Raw genomic sequence first — 12,648 nt, forward strand, 5'->3', positions numbered from 1 at the left:
TCTCATTATGGATCATGACCCAAATTATTAACACTATTCCCAACTTCTGTCAAATAGTTGGATTTTGATATGAATCCAAATATATATTTGTTTAGAAAAAAAATGAGATAAAGAAAGTTCAATTCCTTTGCTTTCAACAAAAACAATTCATGGAAGGAAGCATCATCAACACTGGACTCCAGGTCTAGCCATCAATCAGATTTGTGCACTAATAAAAATATGATCCTGCAAGTATACTTATAGTCTAAAAAAATAAATTGACAAGCATGCATCTAACAAGTAACAACCAGAAATAAGGGGTCATGGGAAAATTTGGAAAATAAATGGTTGTCACAATCTCTGTTTATAAGTTTCTTTCAGGATACATCTTTCCAATTCTCCTCTAAGTACAAAAGTAAGATAAAATATTTACAATGCTCAACTATGTCTTCTCTGCAAAATTGAATTGGTCATTGACCATCTACATTTCAATCGTCTCCTCTACGACCTTTGCAAGCGAGAAGTGATATCTAGGAAGACATCTTCTCCACATGGGATTGTGAGGCCACCCATTGGATGAGCAAATCCAAATTCTTGTTCAGCTTGACTAAGCAGGTCTTGGATTGAAGGTTGGTTCAAATATGATATAGAAATCACAAACCGCTTCTTTTCGTTTTCTCCCACATAGACTGCAAGATAGCCCTTTGGGACATCACTGCGCCTTTGAAGACCAGGCAAACGGAAACCCATTGCAGATCAAGAGAATGATTTGAATGGACTTGTGTAGGAAATAATTTATGTTTGAAAAATGCAAAGGACTTGACTTGTTTGTGACTGAAGCCATGACTATCTCTATATATAGATTAAGAGATGGCCTTGGAAAACAATTAGACACAGAAATAATAATTGATGAAGAGATATCCAACAAATGGGGTCTAGCTAGAGGCACAGGTGTGATGGACCACATGGAACTGTCTTTGATTAATTTTATCAAAGACAAAGAAAATATGTGTGGCTGAATACCCCAGTTTTTTTATGAACGAGCAAGATGGTACCCACTTGAAAATTTAAACCAGAGAAATGTGTACAGTTCTACACCAAAAGGTTATCTGGCATTATCATATAGCTGGCTTGTTTATTGTGTCCCAGACACACTTGAGACATCTCATGTGTACTACAATTAATGTGATCGACCAGGAGGGAATTCATAACTAGTCTACCTTTAACTTAAGCCAATATATAAGGCTATGAAATTTTTGACCCATCACTGCAGTCTTTTTTAAATTGTTTAATAAATAGAAATAACCTCTATGAATTGTAGGAGTGAGAAATTTGGAATAGTCAATACCATGAATCATGATCCCTTGTCTCTCGGTTGGTTCACTGGATGAAGATTGTTGTTACTTCTCCTTCATTTCACGGTGCAGTGTTACTTTAGTTGTTAGGGGTTATCATAAAAAAAAATGGTTTTATATATAATCAAGCTATAAGGTGGAATAATTCTTTGGGAGATATTGACCAAACTTGATATTGTCACGACTCACTCTAAAGCCATGACCAATGCACAGGCTAACACTAACTCAAATGACTTTTATTCTGGCAAGCCTACAGATCAAACTGAACTAGGAATGCATACTCCAACAAATCAAAAAGTTTGATTAAAATTTCATTATTCAAATTTAATTACGGCCACGAGTTCTAAAATTTAAAGTTCATAGGCATGTTGTGTATATTTGTTAATAAAAAAATTAACTTTGCCCCAAATAAATTATATTTCCCCTTAGTCCTATTAAAAAAAGTGTTCTTCCCTTGCCAGTAATCACGTGATCTAGTCATACCTTCAAATAAATCAGGACAACCAAGTCTGGTTTTTCTTATAAAGACTGAAGTGAACGTTGGCAATTTTAAAAACAAACATAAAAGATAGGAGATGCTTGCGTAGTTGAACTGCTTGTCATTAAACAAAAAAAAAAATGGAACAAAATTGTCATTCTAATGGTCTTTTCTTTTCTCCTACTTCTCAAAAAGGAGATCTTTACAAATTGAGAAGATTCCTAGTGTACCAAATGTCTACAAATCTATGTCAGTCTTCTACGCTACGAGATTTATAGTCCATTCAAACGTGAAGTTATGTTTTGGAAGACATCTTCACTGCAAGGAATTGTAAGACCACCCATGGGGTGATCATATCCAAACTCTTCCTCAGCTTGACTCAACAAGTCTTGGAATGAAAATTGGGTCAAGTATGATATGGGGATCACAAACCGCTTCATTCTCTCTCCAACGTAGACTGCAAGATAGCCCTTTGGCACCTCCAAAGCTTTTGAAGATGCTTGGTTTGCAGCAAATGATGCCCTTCTGGTACCGAGTAGACGAAAACCCATTGTTGTATTGTATTTAATGAGACTTGAGAAGAAAATTGTCTAAAAAAGACTTGGAAGTTCAGGCTTATGAATTTCGAATGCTTCAGGGTGTGAATGATTTGTGTGTTGGTTCTAAAATGCTTGCAACCATGAATATATATATAGATAGATAGATAGATAGATAGATAGATAAAAGGATATGCAAGAAGGCAACTTGAATTATTGGTAAAGGAGGGCTATGAGATAGGAGTCATGGGACCAACTGAGAGACAAGGGCATATGGTAATGTTTCAGATGACTCTCCCATAATCAACGTAACATGTTATGGTAGATAATACAGGCCCCACCTTCTGGAGCAAATTAGGCCATCAGATAAGCCCACTTGAAATGAAAAACACATATCTATGTAAAAGAAAATCTAAAACAATGATGTTGACACTTATTTGGGGTGGAGGGAACCACAAACTTCACGTTGCTTAAAATTTGACATACACAGAAAATGTGGTTCGTAGTGCCTCATGATCATGTGTTCAATATCGATTCTCTTCTTACCTCCAATTCCAATCGAGACAGCTCATGGCTTACAGGTTGCTTGCTCTCACTCTGATTAGTTGGTGGATGGTAGATATATATCAATAGCATTGTCACTCATCTAAACAAACATGTGACATGTCTATAGCATGTCGACCGTTGAAATAGCTATAGAATAATGAATGAACAAGCATTAGGTTTCACCTGTAAATCTGTTGTTAGCCATTATCTCAGAAGTTGGTGGGGTATTTACCCAAATTAACTTCCTAATCCTTGAAAGAGATCTCTGAGACAATACCATGTGATCCCTTGTCTCTCGGTGGACTCCATCTTAGCCCCACCAAATATCATTCATTGTGGTATTTGGATTGCAGAGGCAATTGGCAACTATATATACAATATTTCTTCGGTACTCAAGCAACACAAGTCATTGTATTCCTAAAGTATAAGAATTCCAATATTTCTTTATCATACAAGTCCTTTGGCATCAGTATAATATATTTGTTGAGTGGAGCAATAGACAACAATGGGTTTCCGCATAGCAGGTATTGTTAGACGGGCTTCATTTTCTACAACCCAAGCAGCCACCAAGGGAGTTGAAGTACCAAAAGGCTATCTTGCAGTCTATGTTGGAGATAAGATGAAGCGATTTGTGATTCCAGTACCATACTTGAACCAACCTTCATTTCAAGAATTATTAAGTCAAGCAGAAGAAGAATTTGGATATGATCATCCAACTGGTGGTCTCACAATTCCATGTCAGGAGGATGAGTTCCTAAACGTCACCTCTTGCTTGAATGAGTTGTAAATCATGCTAATGGAGACGTAGATTAGATTAGATGAGGCAAATTTGTACAGAAGGCACTTTCTTTTTGTTGTAAAGATTTTCCAATTGGTTCTCTTGTATAATTCTATCGGAAGTTGAAACTTGTTGCTTGAATTAAAGTGCAACACACGACATTGTTTAAACACTTTTTGCTTTTGCCAAATCTCAATGAATTCTAATATATACAACAGTTTCCTTATCAAATTGGCACACTAAGTTCTTGACTTCCTGCTTTCAGCATCACAGAATAATTATCTCAAGTTAATTTGGTGCACCTTCCAATGCTATCATCCCTGTAAATCATTCTTCATTTCCCTAGGCCATTGACTCATCTGTTTTCCTAATTAAGCAGCACCATCACATGGATCTCTGATATTTAGTAAGTAGAGACTTCAACCAGATAAGTATTTTGAGAGGATAGTTTGTAGCAAAGACTGCTTGATTTGACGGATGCTTCGCAGATACCCCTGTTGTTTAGGTTTGGAGTAACTAAAAGTTCTTGTTTGTGTGTCTGGAGAGAAAACTTTAAGCATGTTGGTAAGTGATCACATAAACTTCAATAACAAGTGCAAAAATTTCAAGGCTTAAATTGTAAGGCATCTCCCCAAGAGAGACTATTCTAGAGTAATAGTGGACTTGCATGGTTGGAGGGACATCCAGTCTACAAGGCATATCACAAAGTTCTTAATGTGAATGTGAGACTTTCTATTTAAAGCTTCAACTTTTCTAATACTTGATCAATATCAAACTTCTCCCTTATATTTTGGAAATGCTCTCACACTTATGCAATTTACAATTTACAGTGTAAGGTTACAAGTGGTTATTATCCAAAAAGACAAAAATCAGAGAAGCACGTTTGTTGCATTACTTCTTTTATGAATATAAAAGAAATCAAATTATTGTTCAAATATAACTCCACGTGTTCCCCCCATAAATTTATTGATCAAACATTACAGAAAGAAGACACTCCAAGCTAAATAGTTCAAGAGTTCAAGGTCATATTAAGGCAACTGTTCGTTCTTGACTTTATTGGAACAACTACAATAAAATGAATAAATTACTTGTTACTTGTTACTTCTTAACATTTGCAATACAAAGATTTAAAAAAATATTTAGATTTATGAATCTCTCATTATGGACCATGATCCAAATTATTAACATTATTTCCCAACTTGTTTCAAAAAGTTGGATTTTGATCATGAATCAAACTATATATATGTGTGTGTCTAGAAAGAAAAAAAGAAAAAAGTTCAATTCCTGTGCTTTTAACAAAAGCAATTCATAAACAAAAATCTTTAAGCATGCAGATCATCAACACTGGACTCCAGATGTAGTCACTAGTCAGGTTTGTGCACAAATAAAATTATGATCCTGCAATTATACTTACAGTCTACCAAAAATAAATTGACAAGCATCCATCTAACAACATGAAATGAATGGTCATCGAAAATTTTGGAAAATAAATGGTTGGCAATAATCTGTTTATAAGTTACTGTTAGGGTACATATATATCTCTTTCCAATTCTCTAAGTACAAGAAATAAAGATAAAAAATTTACAATGTTTTTCAACTATATCTTCCTACAACATTGGATTGGTCATTGACCACCTACATTTCACTCTTTTCTATGACCTATGAAAGCGAGAAGTGATATATAGGAAGACATCTTCTCTACAACGGATTGTAAGGCCGCCCAATATTGGATGATCAAATCCAAATTCTTGTTCAGCTTGACTAAGCAGGTCTTGGATTGAAGGTTGGTTCAAATATGATATAGGAATCACAAACCGATTCTTTTCGTTTTCTCCCACATATACTACAAGATAGCCTTTTGGAACATCACTGCGCCTTTTAATTAGACTAGGCAAACGGAAACCCATTGCAGATCTAGAGAATTTGAATGGACTTGTGTAGGAAATATTTTATGTTTCAAAATTGCAAAGGACTTGACTTGTTTGTGACTGCAGTCATGACTATCTCTCTATATATAGATTAATAAGAGATGATGGTCTTGGAAAACCATTAGGTACAGAAATAATTGGTGAAGAGATATCCAACAAATGGGATCTAGCTAGAGACACGCACGGGCGTGAAGACATGGAACTGTCTTTGATTTCTTTCATCAAAGACGAAGAAATTATATGTGTGGCTGAATAGCCCATACACATTTTGTATTGAACAAGCAAGATGGTACCCACTTGAAACTTGAAACCAGAGGAATGTGTACAGTTCTATACCTAAAGCTTAGCATTATATAGCTGGCTTGTTTATTGTGTTCGAGACACGCTTGAGACATCTCATGTGTACTACACTGATCAGGAAATTGATCTCTAGTCGCCTACCTTTAAGAAAATAGATAAGGCTATGAAATTTTGAACAGCTAAGTGCCTGTATTCTCTAAATGCTTTTTTAGTAATAGAAATAACCATTATGAATTGTGGGGTATATAAGAAACTTGGAATAGACATCCTTCTTGAGCTCAGTTAATTATTGCAATCTGACAAACGTAGTAGCAGAAGAAAATTATAATTGAGTTCCACGTAATAATTAACATCCTCTCAACATTTCTATGAATGTGTTGTTTGTTGGCTTATACACCTTTCCAAACGGCCCGTGATGTTTGACCACATGAGAATATGGTTGGTATACACTTTATAACTGCTGTAAATTCAACACAGGCTGATATACATACATTATATTTCAATAAAAGATGTCATGGAAATGTTGTTTGATGTGGAAAGTGTTCGGATTAGGACCAGTGGTATGATTATTAATAGGGATAGGTACAATCTAGTCTTGATTGAAATCTCTCTCACATCTGGCTTACATTAGAATAATAACATAATAAAAAAAACGGCAAAAAAATTCTGCTTTTGGCTTTCAACTTGGAGCTGAAGAAAAGTACAGTGATAGCCTATCACTGATAGGATATCCCTGACCTTATTGATATTGAATGTAACATTTTACTTTTGTTTTTTTGCTGAATGTGACATTAATTTGACAAAAGAACATCACTAAACTAAATTTGGATTTTTATTTGTTGTTATTATTTACTTGATATTGTAAATTTGTCATTGCTTCTAGTTGTTTTCTTCTTCTTTGCTTCATTATTTCTGAATGAACTTGAAGCCTGCTTCACCACTGAATTAATTGCCTACTAAGAACTGGAATCGAAAAGAAAGTCTTGAAGCCGGCCAAGATTATTGCTAAATACTGTATTACATTACTACTACAAAACTCACATTGATTATACAAGGTCATGTTACTGGTATGAGTTATCAAGGATTTGTGTCCTGTAATAAAAAAAATTATAGGCACCTGTAATGATTAACATTTTTTCCAATCTAGATTCAACTGTAATACTTGTTTGGGAGATTATTCCCTGTAAACCAAATCCTTGAAATCTCTCAAAAGGAATATGCATTCATGGCTTTTGTGTAGTGAGTATTCAAAACTGGGATAAAAAAACAAAAGAGACGAAGGAATGATATTGTATTACAAGTGATTAACCTATGCATCACTTCTTTATAGTAAACCCTTTAAAAAAAATAAAAAAGACTTCCAATTCTTAATGTTGGGGCATGGAGTTGGTTTATTGAAAGAAAGAAAAATCACCAAGGATTTATTGAAAATTTTGTAGTTTATATACATTCTCATATTTTAAAAATAATTTTCTGAATTTTTAAACTAAAACTTAAAAATTTTACCAGGAAAAAAAAAAAAAAAAACTAAAGAACACCAAGTCTTTTCAGGCTTCAGCTGGCCCATTCAAAAATGCCCACTTGGGTTTTGGGTTGGGCTCGCTAAGTGATGATGGATCAGAGAGAGTTAAGAAACGACGTCGTAAAAGCCATGAACTGTGCAGCGTAATTTTGACAGACACACACAAACCCTAGCTAGAACTTGATGCTCAGATTCAGCTTCTATCTTTGAGACGAGGAGGTCGTTGATTGATATGATAAGACCAAAAGCTCATGTTCGATAAAGCACCGTCAAGAACAGCCTGAATTTAGTGGTCCTACCCCTAAATCACAGCGAACCAAAATGGGCAAATCCGAAGACAACGATAAGAAGGTAACTTTGTTTGTTTCGATTCAAAAAATTCTGATAAAACCCCAAAATAATGATTTCCCCCAAACCCTGCGCTTTTGGGAGTGTGTAAAGATTGCAGCTTGTTTCCGCTATTGATTCAAATTCGAAACTTTGATTTGGAACCCTCATCCATCCTGCACTACAAGGATTTCAAATATGATTTTAGAATGTCGTACAATGTGAAAACAAATTCCTCTATATGTTTTACTAAAGTAGGTTCTTTGTGTTGATTGGTGTACAAGTATAATAACCATTTCTGGGTTGGGTTTTGTGTAGAACTTAGGTAAGAAACTCAAAGATGTGGAAATAAGCATTCCAATAGTGTATGGGAACATAGCAATTTGGCTTGGCAAAAAGGCTAGCGAGTAAGTATCCTACATTGCCACCAATTGGCCTAACGTTTAGCTTGAAGTCACTAAAATGTTTTTTTTTAAATAATAAAAAAATAGAGAGTAAGAAAGTGGACATTTATGTTATGCAAGGTATCAGTCGCATAAATGGACAGTAAATGTTCGTGGAGCAACCAATGAGGATCTTGGGACGATAATAAAGCATGCTGTTTTTCAGCTGCATTCTAGTTTCAATAATCCCACACGTGTGGTGGAGTCGCCGCCTTTTGAATTGTCAGAGTCAGGATGGGGGGAATTTGAAGTTGCCATCACACTTTATTTCCAGTGATGTTTGTGACAAGCCTTTGAACTTGTGAGTTGTTGGGTACTGCTTACTTTGGATTTAGTAGCTGGTTATTGAGCCTCTGTTGATTTCTTGATTCAGTATAGAGGTTCAAAATATGCTCAAAAATACTCTGGGTAGGCAAAATGGAAACTGAATTTCTATGTGTCATCAATAAGTGCAGGTATTTATGGCAATACTTTTATCATATTTAAAAGTATATAATATTTGTGGATGTGAAAGATATTGTTAATTGGTGATGCCTTGATGGTATATTTAATGAATCTGAATGAGCCATGACAGCAAGCATATGCTTGCATCTTTAGAAAATAGAAAAGAATGTATCATATATGATCACCTATTTGGCTGTTTGTAGTTACCACCCTAGCAATATAGATTATAGATGCGCTGGATAGTTTCTTTATCGAGAAATGTGATAGCAATACCATCAAGATTTGTAATCTTGATGCTGGGTTAATGTTTTATTGAAAATGAAATATATAAGGATTGTTGGAGATTTCTTTTTCTTCAAATTTTCTGCACTTCAGAACATATACTTGGGACTCATCTGTCAATATACTGAGACTACTGTTCTATGCTCGGGAGTTTAGTTTTGTTTCTATGATGTTTATGGCCTTTTTTTGCTGATTAGTCGAACTCGAAATAACTATGCCTTTGAATTATTAGAACAGAATGCAGAGGCATTTTCTTAATTTACATTGTTGGGTGTACTGATATGTGCATGTAAGGATTCTGGTTTGTAAGTAAATGATTTATTCAACTTCTAAAGAAAGGGGAATCAGTGGAAAGGGAGGGGAAGGGGAGAGGGAAGACAGATAAGATGTTGTGTATGTTGATTAACATTTTTCTTTTATTTAATAGCCGTCATGTTGTATTACTTCTGCTTGTTCATCATTAAAGGATTTAATTAAAGCATCCATTATCATCAATATATCGTGGGTTCTATATGTTCTAATCATGTTCTATGTGGCACATCATAATGCAATTATATATTAATAATAAAAAGAAATGACATGACTAAAGTATACAATTCTGACATTTATGCTTTACTTTTTAATTTGAGAGCACGCAGTAGATGAAGTTCTTTTCATCCAAATCACTGACCCTTGTCAGTATACTGAAGTCTGTATTATTCCTTTTCATTATATTTCCTTGATAAGTTATTGATTGTGTGGGTTCGTGTTAACTTGTGTATCCCCATTATGCTTGTAAATTACGAGGAGCTGAGAGAGGTGGTTGATCTTATTTTCTTGTTAGTTAAATTGCGAATGTGTGTTATTCTTGAAGGCTTTGAATGTTCTATCATCTCTCAATCTTGTAAGAAAACTGTGTTCCAATTGACAGTTATTTTATGCTTCCGATGGGTTAAGGTCAAGCTCATATTGCTAAACTCAGACGACAGATAAGCTTGATAGATGGACAGCATCAGCAGTTTAAATCTTCTTCTGACCAGTAGGTGTACAATTAGGATCTGACGTTTATTTTCTAATTACTGAGAGAGCAGAAGAATGGGATGGTTATATGCTTCTGATCAGCTAGTTGTTTCTTCAGCTGTATTGTAACTTATTTCATTTTTTTTTGGGCGGTGTTGTAATCTAAGAGCACTGTACCTTTTGCCAATAAACATAAGCAGCCAAATGTGTATGATTTAATCATAAAATATTGAAAGATGTCCTTTTTTATTTCTGATAATATATATTCAATATAGCTATCAAATTTAGAAATACCATTGTTGACAGCGGTTAAAGACATGTTTAAATAAGTAATGTAATTAAGCATTTATTAATAGTCTTTGTCAAATAAGAACTTGTATACTATTCATAGGCTTGGCTTAAATCTTATTGGTTGTTAAAGTGGTTGAAAAGTGTGTTTATTAAATTATAAAAGTTTGGTAAAATTAGTTTAAAAGTGAAAAATAAGATGAAAGCAATAAATTATTATTTATTTAAAAAAGATAACTAAAAAATTTGATAAATATATTAAGAAAAAAAAGATAAGAAAAAAAAACTAGCTATAGAAGCTAGAATTTAGTATTTTAAAAAATGTTACTTTAAGTAATGTTTTAAAAAAATACTAGAAATTATTAAAATTATTTATCAAACAGTCAAATAAGTTTTTCGACTAATAAAAAAGTTAAAATTTAATTAAAATAGTTAATAAAAAAATTAAAAATTAATTGAAATATTTTATTAGATAGATGTTATAAATGCACATGAGGTTTTTTCATGTTATAAATGATACGTGTGGACTTGAGTTGGATATAAGTATTTTCTAAAATGCACATGAGAACAAGTTCCAAAATAGCCTACCCAAACCCTACTTGCTATCATCCCTAACATTTGGAAGGCACAAAAGGTGTACGGAATTGCATAGGCTAAAGAGTGAAAAAAATCAGTAATTGAGGTGGTAAACAAGTGTGCAATGTGCATCATGAAAACAACATACTTTTCAGCTCTAGGAAAAAAAGAAACAGTATACTTTCTCTTTTGAATTGGTATTAAATTAATGTATTGAAGTAGCATGGTGAGGGAGAGTACAGTCCATTTAAAGGCTGGCATTACATATACATTCCTGAGTGGGTTTGGGTGGGTAATATGGTAGCTAGTAGTAGACCTTAGGGCTTGCCGTTAATGGGAAAATCCAACTTCCAGCTGTTTTATTTTGGTGGGTTTTGTAATTCTAATCTAAGTGAGGCTCCTACAGTGATGTTCTCTTGAGCAGGTACAACGAGCAGACCAAAAATTACCAAGTAGTTAGCAGGTACATTGGTACAACAACGTAATGCATGACATGCTAGCCAAGGAATGGCCCTTTGGTACGTCGCTTAGTACAAAATAATAATTTATGGAAAAATTGCCATTTGGGCCCCAATTCGCACTGCCCTGGTCATGGACATAGGTTTTTGCTTTTGTTGTGCCAGCTATTGAGGACAATTCAATCCATTATATGTATACGTAATAAATATTTTTTTGTTATAAATTAGAACAAGAACAAGAACGCACTCAACGAAAATTTAATGTTTGCTGCTTAATTTAGACACAAGCTTTCGTTAATTGGATATGATAAGACTCTTACAATAGTCGGAACAAACGAGAGTCTTATCATAGAATTGACATATACATAACTGGCATCTTTTTTCCAAGAATAATTCTTTTAAAATAAAAATCATAGTATAATATTCATACTGTTAGAACCAGCAAGTGGATGATCCAAGTAGTGATAGACTTAAATCTCCTAAGCAAGTGGTTAACAGTTCAATTTAGCTCTTGTTGTATGTAGAAAAAATGTAGTTGAAAGTTAACAATATCTACCTTTAAGTATTAGTCTCGGTGGCAACAAGGTACCCAAAAAAAAAAAAAAATAATGATACTCCTAAAAATGATAAAGGATCAGAATATTACACAAGTTTCTTAGATGCATTCGAAGGCAACTCAGAAGAATTTACAATTTTACAGAACATGCACTAAGTTGTGATTCCAAAAGAAACAAATAAATGTGTTGTTGTGGCTAGTGAGTTGTGACGTTTTGTTCCATTGGAAGAAGGTTAAATTAGGCGATCGAGTGAGTGAGTAAAGATGGGCGTTTTCAAGTGGTTGGAATGATCTCACAAGTGGATTTTGGGGGCAAGAGTAACATGGCCTTCATGTGCCAAAGTAAAGGTTAAGTCCCCATCAACTTAAAAGAACATCCCCTTCTTTGATTTGCTCCTCAGAGCACCGCATTTTGGTGAAAATGGTGGGCCTTAATATATTTCAACTCTCTCCCTCTCCTTAATTTTAATTCCATCTCTTTCTCCAATTGATCTCATTCACAGAACATGAAAGAGTCTGTCCCAGGAAGTCGACATCCGTTTATCTGGTTTCCCATGTACACCTTACCTTACACTACACTGTAATATATGTGCATTATTACATTTCAAATGGTTGTACGTACTAATATCCTTACAAATAAACAAACCGACACAGCTATCCAATTTTTCCTCTCTTTTTTCTCCACCTTACTTTTTTCATCACATCTATTGCCATGATTAGCCTTTGTGAAATTTCTCTATACAGTATAGCAAATCCATTAAATTCCTCACTTTCTTCTTCGAACTGTGGTCCATTTTCATAAGGACATAAATAAAAGCACTATATATATGAGTGGTGAAAAAATGAAACCATA

The 12,648-nt window shown here is 34.2% G+C and overlaps 3 protein-coding genes and 1 pseudogene across 3 annotated transcripts; 2 read left to right on the top strand and 2 right to left on the bottom strand.

The window, feature by feature from the left end:
- Positions 1-311: 311 nt before the first annotated feature.
- LOC114424995 (auxin-induced protein 15A-like) lies at positions 312-971 on the bottom strand. The gene has a single exon (XM_028391707.1). The coding sequence runs from the start codon at positions 727-729 to the stop codon at positions 481-483; it is 249 nt and encodes an 82-aa protein (XP_028247508.1). The 5' UTR covers positions 730-971; the 3' UTR covers positions 312-480.
- Positions 972-1,910: 939 nt separating this feature from the next.
- LOC114424993 (auxin-induced protein 6B-like) lies at positions 1,911-2,503 on the bottom strand. Its single transcript, XM_028391705.1, has one exon. The coding sequence runs from the start codon at positions 2,361-2,363 to the stop codon at positions 2,085-2,087; it is 279 nt and encodes a 92-aa protein (XP_028247506.1). The 5' UTR covers positions 2,364-2,503; the 3' UTR covers positions 1,911-2,084.
- Positions 2,504-3,062: 559 nt separating this feature from the next.
- Positions 3,063-3,903, top strand: LOC114424992 (auxin-induced protein 10A5-like). The gene has a single exon (XM_028391703.1). It carries the CDS (start codon positions 3,400-3,402, stop codon positions 3,679-3,681), a length of 282 nt encoding a protein of 93 aa, XP_028247504.1. The 5' UTR covers positions 3,063-3,399; the 3' UTR covers positions 3,682-3,903.
- A 3,651-nt stretch (positions 3,904-7,554) lies between these two features.
- On the top strand, positions 7,555-10,178 carry LOC114424987 (annotated as a pseudogene).
- The last annotated feature ends 2,470 nt before the right edge of the window (positions 10,179-12,648 follow it).

This window comes from Glycine soja, chromosome 9 (genome assembly GCF_004193775.1).
Source record: "Glycine soja cultivar W05 chromosome 9, ASM419377v2, whole genome shotgun sequence".
NCBI lineage: Eukaryota > Viridiplantae > Streptophyta > Magnoliopsida > Fabales > Fabaceae > Glycine > Glycine soja.

What these genes read in the sequence shown, in the direction of transcription:
- LOC114424995 (XM_028391707.1), bottom strand. Translation starts at nt 729, where the DNA reads ATGGGTTTCCGTTTGCCTGGTCTTCAAAGGCGCAGTGATGTCCCAAAG.
- LOC114424992 (XM_028391703.1), top strand. Translation starts at nt 3,400, where the DNA reads ATGGGTTTCCGCATAGCAGGTATTGTTAGACGGGCTTCATTTTCTACA.
- LOC114424993 (XM_028391705.1), bottom strand. Translation starts at nt 2,363, where the DNA reads ATGGGTTTTCGTCTACTCGGTACCAGAAGGGCATCATTTGCTGCAAAC.